Source organism: Conger conger, chromosome 7, assembly GCF_963514075.1.
Source record: "Conger conger chromosome 7, fConCon1.1, whole genome shotgun sequence".
Classification (NCBI taxonomy): domain Eukaryota; kingdom Metazoa; phylum Chordata; class Actinopteri; order Anguilliformes; family Congridae; genus Conger; species Conger conger.
The window spans coordinates 60,614,239-60,639,342 of record NC_083766.1 but is presented as its reverse complement, the minus strand read 5'-3'; the positions used below and the strand labels follow the sequence as shown (position 1 = coordinate 60,639,342).

The window sequence follows — 25,104 nt, the reverse complement described above, 5'->3', positions numbered from 1 at the left end:
AATGTGCATCTTCCCAAGACCAACTTGAAGGGGGTGTCCACGCTTTACCTGTAGCTTTAACAGAGAGTGTTCAGTAAGCGAAACTGCGCAGATCAAGTTTTAACAATTAATTTGCCAGGCATGGTTAGTTAAACCCATTTACATTACATTACATTCAAAATTAGAACATAAATAAAAGTATTACAAAATATATAAGAAAATATTTTCCTCAGTTTTCCCTTCCTGGATGATTACCAAGTCCTAGGTATACTGCTGTGGAAATTAGACGATTGCACCAATCACACTAAGACCAGCAAAATGATAATGACTGAGCTCTGAGAGAAATGTCACAGGGAGGGGGTGATTCAAGAGAACCTAGGTCTGAGGTTTCTTAGGGAAAAATGCCCTTTTTAACATTTCACAGGTGAGCATCGTCTGATGAAACAGATCCCAGTAAAAACAACGATAGCTATACTTGAGTTTAACTTTCATATTTATTTGCAAAGAAATAACAGAAAGTGAGAAAGCTTACCGGCTTTCTGATTTGAATCAGACACAATAAGACTCTTATACACACTTTTCCAGATGGGGGGGCTTTACCAAAACAAAAAGAAATTAAGCTGGCCACTGACATCAGTATTTTGTCTTCTGAATACCCCTTATTGACCTTTCTGTAAAACCGGAATGTGCTAGCTACCCCCTTCCAGGAGAAGCAGAAACAGTAAGTAAGCACTTCATTCAGAAAGTAAAATATAAAAGGTTATTTTTAACCATGTGATTGTCCTCATGTCAACACACATCAATGAATTCTTTCACTCTTCTTTGATTGTTTGGCCACAGCCCCAAGCAGCCACACAATTGAGGTTTTAAACAGGGTTCATACAGATTCCTTGTCCCCATCCAACTCCAGGGTATGAGATGAGCTCTCTCAAAAGTGGGAATCAAAAACCTTCTGTTCAGAGGCTTCCGCTAGTCATTAACAGCAAACCCTCATATATGGGCCTTTCTTTGTCCGTCTGGAAACTTTCCCCTACCATCTGAACCCACTCACCACCAAGTGGTGATCAACTGACAGCTCAGGTCCTCTCTTCACCCGAGTGTTTGTTATGAAGAAACCATGACCATGAGCCTGTTCCACAAACAGATTACTGACACTGCTTAGGTTCAGATCGAGAGGTTGCTCCTCCTAATCATGCCCCTCCAAGTTTCTCAGTCATTGCCAGCATGAGTGTTGAAGTAACCCAGTAGGACTATGGAGACAGTAGGTGGTGCCTTTTCCAGCACTCTGCCATCCGTAGTTGCATTGAGGCGACCCTCTTGTCCACTGCAGTAAACTCCAACCGACCAGCCCCCAGCCAGATTATCATGAGATCCCCTTCCTCCCACCCAGTGCCTCTTACCCTGGAGAACTCCTGAGTAGGAGATATTAATGAGTTTGGTTCCAGGCCATGGAAGAGCTAACCAGCTTTTCACCCTTTTCACAGATTTTTGAGATCTGGTTATGACCGTGTTCCTCAGAGTTTCTCGTGGGAGGTGCTGCAGAAGTATAGGGTGCTGAGGTCCTTACTGCAAGCCATGCAGTCCCTGTACACTTGGAGTGAGAGCTGTATTTGAATTCTTACAATAACTCAAGCTTGTTCAATGTTGGTGTGTTTTGTCTCTCCTTCTGCTCCTGGGATTCATGGATAGGATCTCTCTTTGGCCCCATCATCCCATGGAAGTAATTTCTTATTTATTCATCATGGAAGTTCCACTGTTGAAACATTGTGAGCTAACTTGGTGTTCGGAATACGGTGAGTTTATGTTACCCGACATAATGTTAGAATGTCACCACCTTTACTGAGTCCTTTTTTGCCTTGCTTCCTTTTTTCCCGATGCAAGAGAATATTTCTCAAATTATGCATGCTGTGAATGTATGCCATCTCAAAATGTGATCTGCTACTGTTTAACTGAAAAATGCAGCTTACATGAAAGGCCAATCAAAAGTGCTTGAGATGCAGTTCATTAGGCCTATGCAAATGAGACGGCGTGGTGGTGAGGAGGAGGGCACGCAAATAAGCCTACATCTTGCGTTTTTGTTTATTTTATTAAGCGTAGTTCTACATGTATGATTTAGGCTACTACATGAACATGTATTTGTTGTACTATAATTAACATTAGACGCAGGCCTGTGATTGATGAAAAAAAACGATTCTGGAGAGGCCAATTTGGCTGGGGAGGCTCTGGGCTGCAGCCCAAGTAGCCCGTCGGCTTAAGGTGGCCATAGGTGAATTGTTGCATCGGACAGAGACGGTGACGAAGGAGCTGAGCCAAAAGGCAGTGAATTTTCATCCCTCGTCTCACGTCTGGGATTCCTCTGCAGGGTGGCGGGACTAACTCTCCTCAATAGAGTGAGGCGCTCAAGCATCCGGGAGGACCTCACTGCTGAGCCGCGGTTCCTCTGCATTGAGAGGAGTCAGCTCACGTGACCCTGGGTGCCTCCCTTTGGTGGTGTTGCGGGCACGTCCACCTGGGAGGAGACCTAGGGGCAGATCTATGACACGCTGGAGGGATTATATCTCCTGGCTCAGATCTCAGACCTGGCTGGCCTGAGATCACATTGGGAGGCAGTTGCTGGGGAGAGGGACATCTGGGCTGCTCTGCTTGCCCTAGTACTACTGTGACCCTGACCAGCTCCCAGCTCGACATGGTTTAGCCGGTTGACCAGTTCAGACCAGCTCCCAGCTCAACATGGTTTAGCTGGTTGACCAGTTCAGACCAGCTCCCAGCTCAACATGGTTTAGCTGGTTGACCAGTTCAGACCAGCTCCCGGCTCGACATGGTTTAGCCGGTTGACCAGTTCAGACCAGCTCCCAGCTCGACATGGTTTAGCTGGTTGACCAGTTCAGACCAGCTCCCAGCTCAACATGGTTTAGCTGGTTGATGAGTTCAGACCAGCTCCCAGGTCTGAACTTTTCGTCATTTATATTTTCATTCTAATTCTGTTTGCCTCCAAAAAAAAAAAAAAAATGGCTTGATAGAATTCTGAAAAATTGCACTGGAAACCTCTTCATAGTCATAGACTTCATTGTCACGGTCATTCCTACCTTTTGCCTCATTGTTTGTTGTTATGACTTGAGAAAATCGGTGGAGGGTGAGAATTGTCTTTTAATGGAATGATCTGTTGCATTTGGAGGAAGAGGGCTGATTCTAAAACAAAATATGTGAATACTAACAATAGCTACTCATCGACATTGTTGCTGACATGAAGAATATAGTATCCATTATCTAGCAAGTGACCCCCTGAACACACATGTTAGTCATTTGGCAGACGCTTTTAATCCAAAGCGATTTACAAGTGCATAGGTTCTACCATAAATCAAAGCATCACATGATGATGGGTGTATACTTTTTTTTTTTTTTTTTCTCTCTCTGATGGTGTAGTAGTGCCCCTGAGTTTTGTCCTTAAGGACAAAAGTCCCCAGACGAGGGAGTAAAGAAATCATATGTTGTCAGTGCATCAGGTTCTAGAGTTTGAAGGGATTATAAAGAACCTGTACCTGGAGCTGAGACTCAGACTGGAGCACTGTTGGGCTGATGCATGCGAGTGCGAGACTTGGTAAGATATTCTCTATCAGAATAAATGCAGATAGATATGATAGATAGTCATTCAGTCAACATTTTGCCAATGGCAACAGGAGTGATATGCCCACTCCTTTTGGTTTTAATTAAAATTCTGACTGCAGTTTTCTGAGTAATTAGTAGTTTCTTAATTACTGTCTTAGTCATGCCAGAAAACATTTAACATTTTGCTATGTTAAAATGTCTCACTAAAATGAAAGAAAGCCATATCAGTCATTATGCCCATGTCAGGTTGAAAAGGTAGGTCTAAATGACTCACAGCTTTCTAACTACTCATTTTTAGTCCTCCCAGCCTAATGAAAGCTTATTTTGTTGATTTGAGGCCAAATAAAAGAATCACTCATCATTGAATTTCACACAAATCTTTTTAAAACTGTGCATGTGGAGGAAAAAATAAAACTTGCATGTGTTTGGAAGACAAAGTTCAGGGAAATAATGATGGAATATAATCTATTATCATATGCATGTGTGTGTCCTTACACAAATGTTTTCTTAATTTTTTGTTCTTGTGTTCACAATCAACTCTAGAAGAAGTATTGTCAAAAATACGGCAAGCAACTAAGAGAGTAAAACTCACAATAAGAAAACATGGTGTTGGAGCCCAACAGCACAGATCTTCCACCATTTTTTTACATGGAGTCCCTGGGCATAGCGCCATCCCAGGTCTACCCAGCCATCATCATGGGGACAGTGGCCTACTGCTTCATTGTGGCTGGCAACATGACCATGATCCTCAGCATCACCCTGAACAGAAGTCTGCACAAGCCCATGTACCTGTTGCTCCTCAACCTGCTCGTGAACGACCTCATGGGGGCCACGGCATTCTTCCCCCAGCTCATCAGTAGCATCGCCCTGGATGACCGCTCCATCTCCTCTGCCGCCTGCTTCCTCCAGGGGCTACTGGTGCACCTGTATGCGGCTGGAGCCTACACTATCCTCACTGCCATGGCGTACGACCGCTTCCTGGCCATCTGCTGCCCGCTCAGGTACAGCACCTTGATGAGTCACGGCAACCTGCTGAAGATCATTACGGCGATGTGGTTGATGGACCTTGTCCTGATTTCAACCCTCTTCTGTCTGCTCACCCGATTCCGATTCTGCGGTAACAGCATCACTGACATGTACTGCAATAACGCCACCCTAGTCAAGCTGGTTTGCGGGGACACCAGAATCAACAACTATTACGGCCTCTTCCTCACTTCTTTCCTGAATGGGATGTCCCTGATCGCTGTGGTCTTCACCTACATCCAGATCCTGGTGGCCTGCCTCACCAACAAGCAGTCAGACACCAGGAGCAAGGCCCTGCGCACCTGTGGCACTCACCTGACAGTGTACCTGGTGTTCCAGGCCACCAGCATATTCACCGTGCTCTCCCACAGGTTTCCCCAGGTATCCCCATATCTGAGAAGGTCCGTTGGGGTCTCAATATTACTGTTTCCACCCATCCTCAACCCCTTGATATATGGATTAAACACCAAAGAGATTAGAAGCGTAGTGATACATTTTTTCAGGAAGAAAAAGGTTGTCGGCTTTGATGGATGAAAGTCTGACAAATCTGACAAATCTGAAAGTCCTGAATCTTTCACTGTAATGAACTTTTGGTATTAATTTTAAGATGGTATGGATAATCTGCAATTGTTTTCCATTATCTGAAATAATTTCATGATGATTATGACTAAGCATGTTTTGCATTCATTTGCCCTTATTATTATTTTTTATCTAAAATGCAAGGGGTACAAACAGTTTGATCCAGAAAGAAAAGTCCTGTGTCCATGCTGAAATACACTTTAATGAAAGTTGACATATCTTCCTACTTTGTTTAATTTGACAGCATACATTACGTTAATACACTATTGAGTAAGTAGGCCAAATGTATCAATAGTTAATGATGATAAGTTCAAAATGAATTGCTTGGGTTTCATGCACTGTGTATATTACACTATTTGAGAGTGACAATACATTTCTTTTTTGGCCATATTCATGTCCATATACTGTAGAAGGAAATTAACTGAAATAAAATATTTATTTTTAATTTTTAATATTTATTTAAATATTTCCCAACCCCTTAACTCAGCTGAAATCGTTCTCCCACCAGCAAGCGCTCCTGCTGATCAAGAGGAGATGTAAATCCTCTGATTCATGTGACACCTGTTCTTGCTGTTTTTCACGTTGCAGATGCACCACCGAACACATTACATTATTGGCATTTGGCAGACGCTCTTATCCAGAGCGACGTACAGTTGATTAGACTAATCAGGAGACAATCCTCCCCTGGAGCAATGCAGGGTTAAGGGCCTTGCTCAAGGGCCCAACGGCTGTAGGGATCTTATTGTGGCTACACCAGCATTAGAACCACCGACCTTGCGTGTCCCAGTCATTTACCTTAACCACTACGCTACAGGCCGCCCTCCTACACATACTGCACATGCCGGTGCATAATGAGGCCAGCATATACCTGGTTTTTGAGTCTGCAGTCTCCTAGTGGGCGCAATAGAGTGGCCTGTGTGTTGCTCAATCTGCAAGCTGTAACTAACAGTCTGTGCTTGGTGTATAACACCACATGCTCAGGTGTATAATAAACCTTAATTAGCTCATGCTGTTCTGAGTGAGCATGTCATTAATTAGCTGAGTCTACCAAGGGGCTCATATTAGCGACTTCTGCTGTCATAAATCAATCAATCAATCATTGGGCGGGGGTTATCCACCTCGGGGTTCTGTGTTGATCTTCACTCACAACGAATTGTGTCTTATTCTCCCTTTTCCAATACAACCTAACTTACAACTAGACCCGTTGTGTAATATTTTATAGTGTAATTACGGAAATGTCAGTTTTGTATGACTGACCATCGACATACCAACAACAAAAACATTTCCTTTAAGAAAAATGATCAGGGTTATGGCCACGGTAAAACTGCCTCTAAAGCTTGTTCACTGTGGCCCATGGTGCTCGGTGAGTGATCACATGGTGTCTTAAGCCCACTACTATGCCAAATGTTTAACAGCCAGGTCTATGTGTCCTACTCTAGGTATGTCTGCTCCCCTTCACAGATTTAATACAGTATGTGTGGAGTTGGCTGTGTTATGCGCAGTAAATCGTGGGTGGAGGAGAATATGTTGTTTGAATAAACCTTGCCTTTTCAAAGAGTGCAAGGTTTTATTAGATATGAGCATTTTATGAAATTTTATCAAAGTTAATCACAAAATCTCTCTCCCTCTCCTTATACATAAACAGATGGAACATTTTATGTTGCGCTGGCAAGGTTTACAGATTCCTTCCTACAGTATTTGTAATGCAAAGGGATATGTTGCCATCATGTGGTCAACTGGTATCGTTACACTCTTCTGGGGAGTGCCAAAACCTCATGGTGCTGGTTGCCAATATAAATATAAATAATTAATAATCTATTTCAGGGTTTTATAACTCCATTGGTGATCATCACAGGAACTTGAAACATGGCTTAAATTAGGCAAGACACTTGTACCATTTACAATATGCTCTTAATTTGGTTTATTTTAATAAATTAGCAATAAAGTGCTGCAAATACAAAACAATGTATATAAAAACGCAAACATTTAGCCATTTCTCAATGAAATATGAAAATAACAAAGATAATACAGGTAAACATACCTTTCCTGAATCATAAACTCCTTGGCCATAAGTGTGCAATATCTGAGGGTGACATGTACAACTAATAAAAAATATATGAAGCAAAATGTAAGCAGTGCATACTGTTGTCGCTTACTGTCTACTAAATTTGTTAGAGTGGTATGAATTCTAACAATGCATGCCACTATAAGTGAGAGCACTACCCTGGGTATGCTACAGTACTCATAAACATAAACATAAAAAAGATAAGATGGCTACAGGCCATTCAGCCAAATGTGACAGTTTGATTATTATTTTTCCTGTGAATAAAGCTATATATAAACAATAACATAATAAAACAATGAATAAATACAATCAATAATAAAAATAACAGACAACAAAACTTATTACAATAAAACTATAAAACAAACATGCTAAAAACATCTCTCAGATCAGCCAGAACCTTGCTGCGGGTGGCCGAGAGGAAGTGGAGGAAATCCCAGATGTCTCTTCTTTTTTTCCATGAACAACTTCCTAGACCCTCACCAGTCTGGCTTCAGACCCGGCCACTTGACGGAGACCGCATTCCTCTCTGTAAGTGAATCAGGCCGCATGAGCAGCCTCCCTCTCCTCTGTCCTGATTCTTCTAGACCTTTCTGCCGTTTTTGACACTGTGGGTCACTCCATTTACATTTACATTTACATTTTTGTCATTTGGCAGACGCTTTTAATCCAAAGCGACTTACAAGTGCATAGGTTCTACCACAAGTCAAAGCATCACATAGGAAAATACACATGGAATGCTGTTCTAAATATATACTCATCATCATAAGTGCAATTTTTTAATTAATTAATTAATTTAATCAGGAGGAATCAGGAGGGACTAAGGTAGAGTTTGAAAAGGTGTGTTTTGAGTTTGCGTCAAAATAGGGGGAGGGATTCTGCTGTCCTGACAGTGGTAGGCAAGTCATTCCACCACTGAGGAAACAGAACGGAAAACAGGCGTGAACGTGCAGCTCGACCGCCAGGTGCACGTAGAGAGGGAACCATAAGGCGACCAGAGCTGGCAGACCGGAGTGGTCTAGCTGGGGAGTAGGGAGTGATTAAGGATTGTATATAAGGTGGGGCAGTCCACTTAGCAGCCTGAAATGGCAACACTAGGGCCTTGAATTGGATGCGTGTGGCAATAGGAAGCCAGTGGAGGCCAATGAGGAGCGGGGTGACATGATCAAGAGTCACCCCAAGATTCTTTGCTGTACGGGAGGAGGAAACTACAAAGTCCTCAACAGTCAGTGAGAGGTCGATTGACGGAGAGGACTTAGCAGGGATGTAGAGAAGCTCAGTTTTGGCAAGGTTAACTTCAGGTGGTGGGAAGTCATCCACGCAGAGATATCAGCCAAGCGGGCAGAGATCTGTGTGGTGACTTGGGTGTCGGGGGGGAAGGAAATAAAGAGTTGGGTGTCATCAGCGTAAGAGTGATAAGAAAAGCCATGGGAAGAGATAACAGAACCAAGAGACATGGTGTATAGCGAGAAGAGGAGAGGCCCAAGAACTGAGCCCTGCGGGACTCCAGTTTGTAGGGGGTGAGGGTCAGAGACTCAAGTCACCTGGTAGGAGTGACCAGAGAGGTAGGAGGAAAACCAAGCGAGTGCAGACCCTGTGACACCCATCCCAGCGATGAGAGCAGAATCTCATGGTTGACTGTATCGAAGGCGGCCGACAGGTCGAGGAAGATGAGGACAGAGGAGAGGGATTTGGCTTTAGCAGAGTGGAGTGCCTCAGTGACCGCGAGCAGGGCAGTCTCAGTGGAGTGGCCACTCTTGAAGCCGGACTGGTTGGGGTCATGGAGATTATTCTGGAGAAGGTAAGTGGACAGTTAGTTGGGAGCAGACCGCCCGTTCCAGAGTTTTAGCGAGAAAGGGAAGAAGAGAGACAGGCCGGTAGTTGTTCAGGGCAGAGGGGTCAAGAGTAGGTTTTTTGAGCAGGGGAGTGATTCTGGCCCTCTTCAGGGAAGGAGACAAAGTCATCAGGTGTGAGTGATGAGGGGGGTGGGGGGGAGGGGGGCCAGAAGAGAGGAGAAGGTTGAAAACAGTTTGCGGGGATTAGAGGTAGCCGCGTTAATTTTCGAGTAAAAGAAGGAAGATTTAGCTAGAGAGACAAAGGAATGGAAAGATGATAAGAGGGCATGGAAGGAAGGGGAGACAGGACCTTTTCCATTTTCTCTCCGCTGCCCGCAGTTCGGTTCGGACAGCTCGTAGAGCATCAGAAAGCCATGGACTGGGGGGGGAGGCCCGAGCTAGTTTGGTAGTGAGGGGACACAGAGAGTCAAAGGAAGATGAGAGGGAGGACATGAGAGTTGTAGCAGCATCATCGGGAGACAGTCGAGAGAAAGACTCTGTGGATGGTAGGGAGGAGAGGATTGTAGATGAGAGGGTGGAGGAAGACAGGTGGCGTAGGTTCCGGTGGGGGGGAAGAGTGAGGGTAAGGTCAAAAGAAGAAAGGAGGGAGAGAAAGGTAGACTGGGTGGACTCTGAGTTGAGGTTGAAGTCACCCAGGAGGATCAGCGGGGTGTCATTGACTGGTGAGGAGCTAAGGAGGATGTCCATCTCATCAAAGAAGCTCCCCAGAGGACCCGGGGGGCGATAAACAACAATAATAAACAGTTTGCACGGCAAAGTAACAGAAACCGCATGAAATTCAAAAGAGGAGAAGGCGAAGGATGAGGAGAAGACACTAGATCTCCATGAGGATGAGATTAGGAGACCTGTGCCACCTCCTCTGCCAGAGGTTCTGGGTGTGTGGGAAAAAGAGAAGGCAGAGGAAAGGGCAGCCGGGGTGGTTGTGTTCTCTGGAGCCACGTTTCGGTTAAAGCAAGAAAGTCAAGGTTGAGGTGGGAGGCATAGGCAGATATGAAGTCTGCTTTCTGGACGGCGGACTGGCAGTTCCAGAGGCCACCAGCCACACAGAGATCAATATCAGCGGATCTGGGAGGGTAGAAGAGGTTTGAGATATTCTGCCCATGTTGGCGGGAAGCGAACCTCCTACCTGACTAGGACCTGGGGAGAGGAGAGAAGACAGGGATGGGAAGAAAACACATGGAGGGAACTAGCGAGGACAAGAGGAATACTACGTAGTGAAATGAGGGCAGGCAGCGAAAAACAAAATGAAACATCAGGCTCTCAGACAGCCTGGATGGACACCCGTAGATACACACCCTCGACTTTGTACGTCTGCTACTTCTTTTAGCCGAGGCTGCTGCACCCAGCTGACGCTGGTGCGCTACACAACTGCTTAAATAACACTGACGCTGAATACAGAAAATGCTACCAGCCCACTGCAGAACACTAATGCACACTGAAGTGAGTTCAGGTGTGCCAGTAATAATACCCTAAGCAGGGTGCAAACTATTGGCTCCTCCTACAACAAAAGCTGTGGCCTGCCAGCCAGTAAAAACAATAGCCTAACTCAATAGCCTAGCTCACCAGAGAGAAACAAACACCTAACCCAGTTTCACTGTAATCTAAATAAACACCACTTGTATTAACTAACAATCAAACAAACAAATACACAGCAGAACACTATAATGACAACTAAACTGAATTAGAAACAGCAAACAAACAAATGATACTTAACTAATCCAGGAGAAAATGCTCCCAACCCACTGCAGAACACTAATGCACACTCCATCCTCCTGTCCTCCCTGTCAGCAATGGGGATCTGCAGCACAGCCCTGAACTGGATCAAGTCCTACCTCCCTGGTCGCTCCTTCAAGGTTGCCTGGGCTGGTACAGTATCGACACCTCTGCCCCTGACCACAGGAGGTCCCCAGGGCTCAGTCCTTGGCCTGCTTCTTTTATCCCTTTACACTAGATCCCTTGGCCCTGTTATTACTGCTCATGGTTTGTCCTACCACTGCTATGCTGATGACACCCAACTCTTTATCTCTTTCCCACCATCTGACACACAGATTTCAGCTACATCTTGCCTGAGTGACATCCAGAGCTGGATAGACAACCACCAACTAAAGCTCAACCCAGGTAAGACTGAAATGATCTTCATCCCTGCTCTAACCTCTCCCTTTCTTGATCTCTCCATTTCCCTGTGGGATGACGCCATCACCCTGTGCAAGAAAGTGGTGGTGGTGATGGACAACAGACTGTCCCTGTCCAAGAAGATTGTGACAGTGCCCCGGCCATGCAGGTTCTTCCTATACAGCATCTGAGGGTCTGCCCCTTTCTCACTCCCTACTCGACCCAGCTCCTGGTCCAGGCGATGGTTTTGTCCCGCCTGAACTACAGCAACTCTCTTGGCTGGCCTTCCAGCATCCGCCATCAGACCCCTCCAAATCATCCAGAATTCAGTAGCTTATCTGGTCTTCAACCTTCCCAGACACTCCCACGTCACCCCCCTGGTCACTTCCCTCCACTGGCTGCCTGTTATTGCTCACATCAAATTAAAAACATTGGTGCTAGCTTTCCAAGCAGTTAACGGGTCTGCCCCAGCTTACCTCCAAAAGATCATCAGACCCTACATACCTGCCAGACCTCTTTGTTCAGCCACCGCAGGATGCCTGGTTCCTCCCCCTCTCCGCACTTCCACCTCTGGGTTACAACTGCCTCCACGGTGGTGGAACGACCTCCTCTTGGAGGTTCAGAACAGCTGAGACTTAAGGCCTACAAGCATGTTATAGCTTTAGCCTTTTTTTTTCATATGAATAAGATATTTTGAGTCAGAAGTAACATTAGCTTTGCAATTATCTAATCAGCCAATCATGTAGCAGCAGTTCAATGCACTAAAATATGCAGATAAGGGTCAGGAGCTTCAGTTTATGTTTACATCAACTATCAGAATGGGGAAGAAATGTGACTTTGACCATTGAATGATTGTTGGTGGCAGACAGGGTGGTTTGAATATCTCAGAAACTGCTGAGCTCCTGGGATTTTCACACACAACAGTCGCTAGAGTTTGCAGAGAATGGTGGAAAAAGAAAAAAGATCCAGTTCACAACAGTTCTGCGGGAAAAAATGCCTTGTTAATGAGAGAAGTTAGTGGAGAAGGGCGAGACTGATCAACGCTGACATGATGGTGCCAGTAACTGGGCGTGCGGGCAGTAACTGGCTAAACTACACAAAAATAGTACATAGATACTCCGTATGTGAAGCTAGCAGACAGAGCTTGTTGCTTCATCTCATAGTTTGATTGCAGGAGCACTGAATGTCTGAGTTGAGCATTCTCTGGATACTGGCATAAAGGTCACAAGGGGGTTCAGACAGACAGGAGACTTATCTGTGATTAAGATTTGTGTTTACAGAGTTTCTGGTCATGTTGCAGAGCACTTAGGGAAAAATGCCCCCATATGAGGGAGGACAAAAATGAAATGCTGTCAGTGCATCACGTTGTCGAATCTGAAGGGATTATTGAGATATTAAAATAACCAGTGCCTGGAGGAGAGGCTCAGACAGCAGAACTGTTGGGCTGATGCATGTGAGTGCTTCCAGAGACTTGGTAAGGTACTCTCTATCCGTATAACTGCAGACAGACATACAGACTAGCCTAGAGTCAGTCAACATTTGTCTTTGTAAACAATTGAATCAGCTCTTAAAGTTAGTTTTTGCCAGCTAAACTAACTTGTCAAAATTGTTATCAAAACCATGTTTGTGAAGGAATTTCACAACTTCACAGGAAATTATTTGGAAGGCAAAATTGTTTTGTACAAAACCTTTATCTAATTTTCATAATTTTGCCCCTATCATTTCTAGAACAGGTACAGGGAAAAATACAGCAAGCAACTCTCAATAAGTGAACATGCAGATGGAGCCCAACAGCACAGATCTTCCGCCATTTTTTTACTTAGAGTCCCTGGATATACCACCATCCAAGGTCTCCGTAGCCGTTTTCATGGGGACACTGACCTACTGCTTCATTGTGGCTGGCAACATGACCCTGATCCTCAGCATCACCCTGAACAGAAGTCTGCACAAGCCCATGTACCTGTTGCTCCTCAACCTGCCGGTCAATGACCTCATTGGTACCAGTGCTTTCTTCCCCTACCTAATCATTAGCATCGCTCTGGATGACCGCTCCATCTCCTCTGCCGCCTGCTTCCTCCAGGGGCTACTGGTGCACCTGTATGGGGGTGGGGCTTTCATCATCATCTCCGGCATGGCGTACGACCGCTTCCTGGCCATCTGTCGCCCGCTCAGGTACAGCACCTTGATGAGCAATGCCAGTGTCCTGAAGATTGTCGTTGCAATGTGGCTGACTGACCTGGTCCTCATGTCTGTCCTCTTCAGCCTGCTCTCGGGGTTTTGGTTCTGCAAGACCAGCATCAATGCAATGTTCTGCAATAACGCCAGCCTGGTCAATCTAGTTTGCGGGAACACCAGAATCAACAACTATTATGGCCTCTTCCTCTCTTCTCTTCTGAATGGGATGTCCCTGATCGCTATGATCTTCACCTATGTCCAGATCCTGGTGGCCTGCCTCACCAACAAGCAGTCAGACACCAGGAGCAAGGCCCTGCGCACCTGTGGCACTCACCTGACAGTCTTTCTTGTGTTCCAGGCCACCAGCTTGTTAACCGTGCTCTCATTCAGGTTCCGCCAGATATCCCCGTACCTTAGAAGATCCATTGGGATCTCAACATTACTGCTTCCCCCCATTCTCAACCCCCTGATATATGGATTAAACACCAAAGAGATTAGAAGTATAGTGATACATTTTTTCAGAAAGAAAAAGGTTACCAGATTTGATGGATGAACGTCTGAGTCCTTCACTGTAATGATGGTATTCATTTTAAGATGACATGAATAATCTGCAATTATTTGCCATCAACTGAAATTATTATTATGACTATAAGATATGCGTTGTGTTGTGGTACTTCACACAAACAGTTTGGTCCAGGAAAAAAAGTCTGGTTGTATCCAGGCTGAAATACACTTTCACGAAGGGTGACATATCTTCCTACTTTGTTTGATTTGACAGCATACATTCCTCATGAATGTCATTAATTCCCTGAGTCTATCAAGGGGCTCATATGTGTGAATAAATCAAACAATAAATCATTGGGAGGGGGATATCCACCTTTGGCTTCTGTGTTTGTCTTTACTCCCAATACATTGTGTCTTTTTCTCCCTTTTCCACTACAAACTGACTTACAACTTGACCTGTTGTGTAACATTTTTGTTTTTTGTATGACTGACTGCCGACATGCCAACAAAGAAAACATTTACATTAATTAGGATCATCAGGGCGATGGCCAAAGTAAAATTGCTTCCAACTCTGGCCCATGGAGCTCTGTGAATGATCACTGAGAGGTGTCTGAAATCCATTACTATGCCAAATGTGTAACAGCCAGGCCTATGTGTCCTGAGTGAAGTTGGCTGCGTTATTTGCACTAAATATTTTTCAAAGAGAGCAAGTTCTTATTAGATAAGACCATTTAATAAACGTACTGCAGAATGGTAATCTCTCTCTCTCTCTCTCTCTCTCTCTCTCTCTCTCTCACTCTCTCTCTCAGCTCACGGCTGAAGCAAATGCCAGCAGACACTGCAGCCCACGAGTGTTGAGTCGCCCTGATATCCAGTATTTGTCATGCAAGGGGATATGTTGCCACCATGTGGCCAACTTACATCCTTACACTCTAGTGAAGTGCCAAACCCCATGGTGTTGCTTGCCAATATAAATATCAACTTTGATATTCCTTTAAATAATAATAACCAAGTCTTCTTCCGAGCCTTACCCATCATTAGATCAACACCAATGTCATCAACGTTATCATTTTTTAAATTGACTATATGGCTTGGTCCTGTGATGAACCCCGTCACATGAAATTGCCATTTTTGCATTGTTCTATTTCAAGGTTATATAACTCCATAAGTTAGCATCACCAGAACTTGAAACATGGCTTAAACAAGGTAATAAACTTGTACCATTTATAATATGATCTTAATTTAGTTCATTTTCATAATTTAGTGATAAAGTGCTGCAGATACAAAACAAATTATGCAAATATGCAAACATTTGGCAATGTTGCAATGACATATGAAAGTCACAAAGATAATTCAGGTAAACATACCTTTCCTGAATCATTACATTTACATTTTTGTCATTTGGCAGACGCTTTTAATCCAAAGCGACTTACAAGTGCATAGGTTCTACCATAAGTCAGAGCATCACATCCAGAAACTAGCAAAATACACAGTCATAAACTCATTGGCCACAAGTGTGAAATATCTGAGGGTGACATGTACAACTAATAAAAAATATATGAAGCAAAATGTAAGCAGTGTATACTGGTGTCCCTCACTTTGTTAGAGTGGTATGAATTCTAACAATGCATGCCACTATAAGTGAGAGCACTACCCTGGGTATGCTACTGTACTCATAAACATAAACGTAAAAAAGATTACGGCCATTCAACCAAACTTAGCTCGTCATTTACATTTTTTTAATTGATACATTTTTTTCTGTGAATAAACAATCTATATAAAACCATCTACAAACAATAAAACAATGAATAAATACAATAAATCAATTAAAAATAAAAGGCAGTACAATTCGTAACAATAAAACCATTGAAATCGGTGACAACAATTAAACAATAAAAGGAACATTCTACGGAATCTCTGAGATCGGCTGCAACCTTGCTGGGTGCGGCTGAGAGGAAGTGGAGGAAATCCAGATCCTCTCATGACCGGGCTTCATATCACACCTCACTGGCAGCCTTTACCTCTGCTACCACATCAGCTAAAACCTCTTTTTTTCAGTCTTTTTTCAATCAGTGCATATTTGTCTAAACCTCATCAACTTTTAGAGAGGAAGGTGGCTGGTATCCGGAACTCCTTCACTCATCCGGTGATGCCACCTACTCGCCAAACCACACCCACTGCTGCACCGACCTCCTTCACGATGATGGAACCCACAGACATACTTCAACTCATCACAAACCATTGTGCAACCGCCTGTCCGCTTGAACCTATCCCATCAGCTCTCCTCCAGTCCATATCCGGTGAGCTCCTTCCTTATCTCTCCTCTTTTTTTAATGGCTCCTTTGCCAGTGGTAATGTTCCCTCTGACTTTAAACTAGCTGGTGTTACCCCAGTACTCAAGAAACCAACATCAGACCCCTCTGATGTTGGGAACTATCAACCAGTATCAGTACTGCCTTTTCTATCCAAAGCTGTAGAATGAGCAGTACTTAACCTACTGTCATCTTTTCTCCAGCAGCACAATCAGCTTGACCCTCAACAGTCTGGCTTCTGATTCGGGCACTGAACAGAGACTGCTCCCCTGCCTGTGACAGAGGCACGTGCCCTCTTCTCTGTCCTGATCCTCCTTGTCTGCAGCATTTGACACAGGCGACCACCGACTCCTGATTTCAACGCTGGCTGAGAGGAGTATTTCTGGGACTGCCCTCTCTGGGTTTGCGTCCTATCTGGCAGATAGGTCCTAGCAGGTAGTCTGGTGGGGGTCCATCTCTGCCCTCATCCCCATCTCAGAGGAGTCACACAGGGTTCTGTACAGGTGCCTCTGCTGTTCTACCTTTACACAACATCCATTGGCTCAATAATTGCGTCACATGGCTTCTCATGTCACCGTTGTGCTGATCACGCCCAGCTTTTCCTCTCCTTCCCTTCCGCCACCACACAGGTTAATGAGAGAGTATCTGCCTGCCTGGGCTTCATCTGCTCATGGATGGCCAGGCATCACCTGATTCTCAACCTCAACAAGACAGAGCTGCTCTCCATCGCTCACGGAGCCTCCCGACCACACCATATCTCAGTCACCGTTGATGGTGCTCCAGCGGCTGCTTCCCACTCTGCTAGGAACCTGGTGGTGGTCCTGAAAGACCACTTCAAAGGGCAGGTTGCAACTACATCACAGTCCTGAAGATGCCTTCTTTTTAACATTAGGAGGATTCAACCATACCTGACCATGTACTCCACACAACTATTCATCCAGGCTTTGGTAATCTCCTGACTAGATTACTGCTACTGGCCTACACTGCAGCCGACAAGACAGCCCCTCTGTACCTACATGTTTTGCATCTGTTTCAGACCTGGTACACGAAGGAAACACAGCTGAATCTGTCACTAAGGCCAACTAGCATCTAAGTTGTTAAGCCTTTGTTTCATATTGTTAATATGTAAAGATTTGGAGTCAGAGGTAACATTAGCTTTACTTATGTGATTCTTGGGCACATATATGTAGGGATATTTATATGTATGGACAAATTATGGTTTTATGTTTTGTATTTTTTTCGGCCTGGGTATACACTAAAGGTACACAGTTGTTCTTGTATTTGCTTACTAATGAAGCAAGAACACAGAACTTGTTGCTTCATCTCATAGTTTGGTTACACTGAATGTCTGAGTTGAGCATTCTCTGGACGCTGGCACCAAGGCCACTAGGGGTCTTCAGACAGACAGGAGACTGCATTTAGCTGTGATTACGACTTGTAATTACAGGGTTTCTGGTCATGCTGCAGAGCACTTAGGGACAAATGCCCCCAGTTGAGGGAAAGAAGAAATCATATGCTGTCATCATGTTTTAGAGTCTGAAGGGATTATTACGATATTAAAATAACCAGTACCTGGAGGAGAGGCTCAGACAGCAGAACTGTTGGGCTGATGCGTGTGAGTGCTTCCAGAGACATGGTAAGGTACTCTCTATCCGTATAACTGCAGACAGACACACAGACTAGCCTGGAGTCAGTCAACATTTGTCTCTGTCAGCGGTTGAATCAGCTGTTAAAGTTAGTCTTTGCCAGTCAGCTAAATTAACTTGTCAAAATTGTTGTCAAAACTGTGTTTGTGGAGGAATTGAACAATTTCAGGAAATTATTTGGAAGACAAAATTCTTGGAAATATTGAGTGCATATATGTTATTTTTGTGTATGTGTGTACAAAACCTTTCAATAATTTTCTGCATTTTGCCTCTATCATTTCTAGAACAAGTGCGGGAAAAAATACAGCAAGCAACTCTCAATAAGTGAACATGCAGATTGAGCACAACAGTACAGGTCTTCCACCATTTTTTTACTTGGAGTCCCTGGATATACCACCGTCCAAGATCTCTCTAGCCATTCTCATGGGAACACTGACCTACTGCTTCATTGTGGCTGGCAACATGACCCTGATCCTCAGCATCACCCTGAACAGAAGTCTGCACAAGCCCATGTACCTGATGCTCCTCAACCTGCCGGTCAACGACCTCATGGGGGCCAGTGCATTCTTCCCCCAGCTCATCAGTAGCATCGCCCTGGATGACCGCTCCATCTCCTCTGCTGCCTGCTTCCTCCAGGGGCTCTTGGTGCACCTGTATGGGGGCGGGAATTTCATCATCCTCTCCGGCATGGCGTATGACCGCTTCCTGGCCATCTGTCGCCCGCTCAGCTACAGCACCTTGATGAGCAACGCCTATGTCCTGAAGATTGTCGTTGCAATGTGGCTGACTGACCTGGTCCTCATCTCTGCCCTCTTCAGCCTGCTCTCCAGGTTGTGGTTCTGCAAGACCAGCATCAATGCAATGATCTGCAATAACCCCAGCCTAGTCAATCTGATTTGCGGGGACACCAGAATCAACAACTATTATGGCCTCTTCCTCTCTTCTCTTATGAATGGCATATCTCTGATCGCTGTGATCTTCACCTATGTCCATATCCTGGTGGCCTGCCTCACCAACAAGCAGTCAGACACCAGGAGCAAGGCCCTGCGCACCTGTGGCACTCACCTGACAGTCTTTCTTGTGTTCCAGGTCTTCACCTTGTTAACTGTGCTCTCATTCAGGTTCCGCCAGGTATCCCCGTACCTTATGAGATCCATTGGGACCTCAACAGTAGTGTTTCCCCCCATCCTCAACCCCCTGATATATGGATTAAACACCAAAGAGATTAGAAGTATAGTGATACATTTTTTCAGAAAGAAAAAGGTTACCAGATTTGATGGATGAACATCTGAATCCTTCACTGTAATTACGGTATTCATTTTGAGATGCCATAATAATCTGTAATTGTTTGCCATTAACTGAAATTATTTAATGATGATTATGACTATGAGATATGCATTGTGTTGTCCATTAATTTGTCTTTAAAAATTTGTATCTAAAATGCAAGTGGTACTTCACACAGTTTGGTCCAGGAGGAAAAGTCTGGTTGTATCCAGGCTGAAATATACTTTCAGCTGAAGAGAATGGCCAGACTGGTTAAAGCTGACAGGATGGTGACAGTGACACAAATAACCACACATTACAACAGTGGTATGCAGAAGAGCATCTCTGAACACATCAAACCTCTAAGTGGATAGGCTACAGCAGCAGAAGACATAAAAATGTCTAAAAAACAGATCTGGTCTAATAAATACCTAATAAAGTGCTCACTGAGTGTATATTACAGAAAACAATCTCGGTTCTGCACTGCTTGTGTTGCACCTAGTGATGTAAAATACATAGCATAACATAATAACGAGAACAGGCCATTCAGCCCAGCCATGCTTGCATTTTCCTACCACTAATACTCAGGTGTACAGTGTGTACCTTAATTAGCTCATGCTCATTTTCTCAATAAGCATGTAATTGATTCCCTGATCCTATCGAGGGGCTAGTATTTGTAACAGAGAGAAATTAATCATTGAGAGGGGGGCATCCTCCCTTGGCCAAATCACTTAAGTGCTGGTCCCTCAATGCACTGTGGGCTCCTCTCCCGTTTCAAATGTAAAAATGTTTTTGATTGACCACCCACACCCCAACAAAGATAATATTTCCCTGTGAATGTTCAATGAGAGGTGTACATCTTATTCCCACTGTATGCCAAATGTTATCCGGCCAGATCTGAGATATGTCTGCTCCCACGGACACAGCTGGTTTGGAGGTGTGTGTTCTGCACACTACAGTACATATGCAGGAGTGTGTGTTCTTTGAATACACCTTGCCTCTATTTGATAACAGTATTCATAAACATTAGGCACAATTGCATTACATTACAAGGCATTTAGCAGATGCTCTTACCCAGAGCGACGTACAATGAATTGCAGATTGAACACAGGAACAAGTGTGAAGAGGACCCTAGAGGACAGTACGGTTCCGAGTCCTAGCGTGACCATACAGATCGGAACCCTTGAGGAATACATCAACTTACACACAAGCATACCACGGTTGGCAGCTCCATTCGACCTTTACTTTACAACTTCCTGGCCTGAGGAAGTTGGACTCCCGCTCTATAGCCGAGTTCTTCCCAGAAAATATATTTCCCCAAATAACAGGTTTCGCAATTATTGGCGCCCCTGGTTTAATACTTCCTGCAAACACCACAGGAAAAGATGACAGCCGTCAGTCATTTCCTGTAATTTCTGATAAGGTTAGAGAACACATTTGGAGAGATTGTTTGCCATTACACCATGCAGAACTTTTCAGAATCGTTGATATCCCTGGGTTTGCCCTCATGGACCCCCCTCTTCAGTTCAGACCACAGGTTTTTCATAGGATTTAAGTTTGGAGACTTAAATGGGAGATGACCATTGCACAATATGAATGTCATTTTCACTGAGCCATTTCTGTCTGGATCTTTAGGTATGTTTGGAGCCATTGTCTGGCAGGACAGTCTACCAATGACCAAGGGCCATATTTGGCTATTGAATATTGGAATTTTTGTCAGGAGAAGCGAAAAGCACACAGTTCAAAGTGCATGGCGCAGGTGGGAAATGGGCTGGATTATGCTGACTATATTATCAGTGGGTGCGGTGCACCTTTTCATAATTCATATTCAATCAAACTATTTTCATTAACTTTAATACCCATACATATTGCACAGGTAATTGCCTTAGTCACTACAAATACAAAGGACATATAATGTGCAACGTACGATTAAATCTTTAATTCACATGAATGATATTGCTTACTAAACTGAACGGAACGGACGGAGTGGAAAATAGGGATTTCAGACTCGCCACATATGCAAATTTTCCTTAGTTATTTGCATGACCTAAATGTTTGAACTTGAGTTTTAGGCTAGCTATTTAGATAGCCTGCCTTCCAGACAAAGCGAGTACACAATTTAGCCTTGTATAACTGCCTTCCAACATGCTACTATCACATATTGTTGCGGCTGGGTACAGTTTTACAAACTAGCGACAAGTTTCAACAGCTGGCGGTACACGATTCTGTAGTGAATGCCTTACTTGTCATTGAACATTGAGTTTGACTGCTCTTACCTCCTGAGCCAATGTAATCCATGATTCTGTGTACTGTTGATATCATCATGTAAAATTTGGGATCAGTCGGCCATTAAGGGGCACGAAAGCAGTGACAGCAAATATGCAGGTTTTTACATTACATTACATTACATTAATGGCATTTGGCAGACGCTCTCATCCAGAGCAGTATACAGTTGATTAGACTAAACAGGAGTCCAGGGTTAAGGGCCTTGCTCAAGGCCCCAACAGCTGTGCAGATCTTATTGTGGCTACACTGGGGATTAGAGCCACTGACCTTGCGGGTCCCAGTCATTTACCTTAACCACTACACTACAGGCCGCCCACTTTTTAAAGAGTGTGTCTTTGGCTATGGTTCATGGAAAGTCCTATAACTTGCATCAGTAGATCCTACTCCTTCAGATGAACAACTTTGCCGAAAATAAATTATATCAGCAACCATTGAGATCTTCAAATTTTACACAGACATGCTGTGAGTAACGCCGATAAGAGTTATTACTTTTTGTTTTGATGCTGCAAACCATTGGTCCATGACATGTCAGTGAATTGTTGTGGGCATGGCCATTTCACTGAAACAGCTCTTGAAAGATTTTCTTCTGATCATCATGAAAACTTGGCAACAGTTGCATTCGGGGCCAATGTTTCTGTAATTCCACCAATAGTTGGCACTGTGAGAGGAACATACAAGATTATACATAAGCAATGCTTTACCAATAAAATTGAAACTTTACCAATCAATGATCAAGCCATACCTGAACAGATATGACTGACATCAGCCAATCAACATTCACTGGGCACTTGACAATCTTGGCAATGACTGACCATCATGAGTGAGTGAGGGTAAACCATGTAAAATTTTGGGAAATAAAGTGAACATTTAAAAGTTTGAAAAGTTTGGACCATTCATCAGATACAGTATGTGTCCTTACAGCTTAGCAGTCCGTGCTTGCAGCATGCTCCTTGGACCCCATTAATTACCACTCGTGGTTATAGTAATTATTTTGAATTGTTTTGAAAGACAACTCAATCGGCTGATATCAAACTTTCCACTTTGATACACGGTTTTCAACTTTAGTGAGCATCTGTCCTTCTAAAGCACAAACTAAATCACAACCACAAAGTAAATCATCTAAACTTCAGCATCATAGACATTTCTGGTCTGGAATTTCTTTTTTTTTTCTTTCTTTTTTTTTACTTTCACTTAAAATCACTTTTCACTTAAATCCAGGTATTTATTTGGACATACTGTGTTTACAGGGTTTCTGTTGATGTCGCAGAACACGTGACTTTTGTCCTTAAGGACAAAAAACCCCAAGCGAGGGAGCATAGATGTCGAATGCTGTCAGTGCATCACGGTATTGAGTCTGAAGGGATTATTACGATATTAAAATAGCCTGTTTCCAGAGGAGAGGCTCAGACAGCAGAACTGTTGGGCTGATGCGTGTGAGTGCTTCCAGAAACTTGGAGAGGTACTCTCTATCCGAATAACTGCAGACAGACACACAGACTAGCCTGGAGTCAGTTAGTCAACATTTGTCCTTGTCAAAGGTTAAACCAACGGTTGCAGCAAAATCAATTAACGTGAAGGAAAACGTGAAACTTTATGAAATTTATTTGGAAGACGAAGTTTTGGGAAATATTGATTGAACATACGAACCAATGTTCATGTGTGTGCAATGTGCTTGTGTGTATGTGTACACAAATTCCTTCTCCAATTTTCTGTCTTTTTTTTCTTTCTTATTTCCTCAACAGGTGTTTGTCAAAAATACAAAAAGTCAAAATTAAAACGCTCAATAAGAGAACATGGCGTGGCAGCCCAACGACACAGTCTTTCCTCCATTTTTTTACTTGGAGTCCCTGGACATACCGCCATCCCAGGCCTACGCTGCCATCATCATGGCCACGCTGACCTACTGCTTCATCATAGCTGGCAACATGACCATTATCCTCTGCATCACCCTGAACAGAAGTCTGCACAAGCCCATGTACCTGATGCTCCTCAACCTGCTCGTGAACGACCTGATAGGAGCGACGCTGTTCTTCCCGCAGCTCATTAGCGGCATCGCCCTGGAGGACCGCTCCGTGTACTGCGCCAGCTGCGTCCTCCAGGCGATGATGGTGCACGTGTACGCGGGCGGAGACTACGTCATCCTCACCGCCATGGCGTACGACCGCTTCCTGGCCATCTGCCGCCCGCTCAGGTACGGCGTCATGATGAGCCGCGCCAACCTGCTGAAGGTCGTCCTGGCGATAGTGGTGACGGACCTGGCGGTGGTGTCGCCCCTCTACTGCCTGCTCGCTCGCCTGCGTCTCTGCGGCAACAGCATCACTGACATGTACTGCAACAACGCCAGCCTGCTCAAGCTGGCCTGCGGGGACACCGCAGTCAACAACTACTACGGCATATTCGTCGCGGCTTTCCTGCAGGGCATGTCCCTGATCGCCGTGATCTTCACCTACGTCCAGATCCTGGTGGCCTGCCTCGCCAACAAGCAGTCGGACACCAAGAGCAAGGCCCTGCGCACCTGCGGCACTCACCTGACGGTGTTCCTGGTGTTCCAGGTCACCACCATGTTCAAGGTGCTCGCGCACAGGTTCAACCAGGTGTCCCCGTACCTGAGAAGGGCCGCGGGCGTCTCCATCTTCCTGCTGCCCCCCATTGTCAACCCACTGATTTATGGACTAAACACCAAAGAGATTAGGAATATAGTGATACATTTTTTCACAAAGAAAAAGATGACCAATTTTGATAGATGAAAGTCTGACTGATTGTGAGTTTGTTTTAATGAAATTAACTTTTGGTATTAGTTGTGAGGTGGCATAAGTAATCTGCAATTACATTAACTTCAATAAGTTTGAATGATTATGAATGTCCCTTGACTAGAGTGAGACATCTGTTCTGTAACCTATTCATTTGTCTCTAACATCCATCAAAAATGTAAGCGGTTCTTTTTTGTTTCACACACACAGTTTAATAAGTAGATTTTTGTGATTGCTGCTGAAGAAACCAAAGTCCAGGAATGAAACAATGGTTTTAGAAAACAAAAACAAAAAAAACTTAAACAGAAATGTGTTGCACTGTTTAATTAATGTACGCTTGGTTTATTATTATGATTTTTACCTTTAGATTTATGAAATCTCATCACCTTTTGGTCTCCAGTCATATGACCGAGCAAAAGTAAAAAAATAAAAATATTGGGAGGTCAACTTTATTTTTAATAATGCAAAAGCAAACATATTTACATTAGTAATTTAGTATACAATAGTAACATTGTAATACCTGATTTAATACTATACATGAGTATAACCATATTATACATGAGTTCAACACCTGGGGGGTTACGTATTACACATAACCATCTATGTTCTGCTCAGCCTGAGTTTAGCTGAGTCTATTAGCTGAAAAGGTAGGTATAATGTGTGATAATTGTTCATTCATTTAATGGTCTTCCATCACAATTGTGAAATACAGTGTTATTATTTTCTGGAATTTAGCCATTGAGGCTTAATTGTCAAATTGTGCCCTGAAAGCCCTGACACATTTCTTTAATGTGCTTAAATACTGTTTTTCCGAATGACATGAATGGAATAAAGATGATAATTATTATTGACGTTTTTTTTTTTGGCATGTTTTCTTCTTATTTTCTATGTACAATCCTTGTACATAAACAAAAGAAAAATGTTATAATATGCATACAATGCTTTTGCAGT

General features: G+C 43.9%; 4 protein-coding genes across 4 annotated transcripts; all 4 read left to right on the top strand.

Moving 5' to 3' along the window:
• The first annotated feature begins 4,188 nt into the window (after positions 1-4,188).
• Positions 4,189-5,142, top strand: LOC133133518 (olfactory receptor 52J3-like). The gene has a single exon (XM_061249620.1). It carries the CDS (start codon positions 4,189-4,191, stop codon positions 5,140-5,142), a length of 954 nt encoding a protein of 317 aa, XP_061105604.1.
• Positions 5,143-12,991: 7,849 nt separating this feature from the next.
• LOC133133517 (olfactory receptor 10A3-like) lies at positions 12,992-13,945 on the top strand. Its single transcript, XM_061249619.1, has one exon. It carries the CDS (start codon positions 12,992-12,994, stop codon positions 13,943-13,945), a length of 954 nt encoding a protein of 317 aa, XP_061105603.1.
• A 495-nt stretch (positions 13,946-14,440) lies between these two features.
• LOC133133516 (olfactory receptor 52K2-like) lies at positions 14,441-19,138 on the top strand. Its single transcript, XM_061249617.1, has 3 exons — positions 14,441-14,449; positions 16,374-16,449; positions 18,249-19,138. The coding sequence occupies exons 1-3, from the start codon at positions 14,441-14,443 to the stop codon at positions 19,136-19,138; spliced, it is 975 nt and encodes a 324-aa protein (XP_061105601.1).
• Positions 19,139-23,196: 4,058 nt separating this feature from the next.
• On the top strand, positions 23,197-24,150 carry LOC133133515 (olfactory receptor 52K2-like). Its single transcript, XM_061249616.1, has one exon. The coding sequence runs from the start codon at positions 23,197-23,199 to the stop codon at positions 24,148-24,150; it is 954 nt and encodes a 317-aa protein (XP_061105600.1).
• The last annotated feature ends 954 nt before the right edge of the window (positions 24,151-25,104 follow it).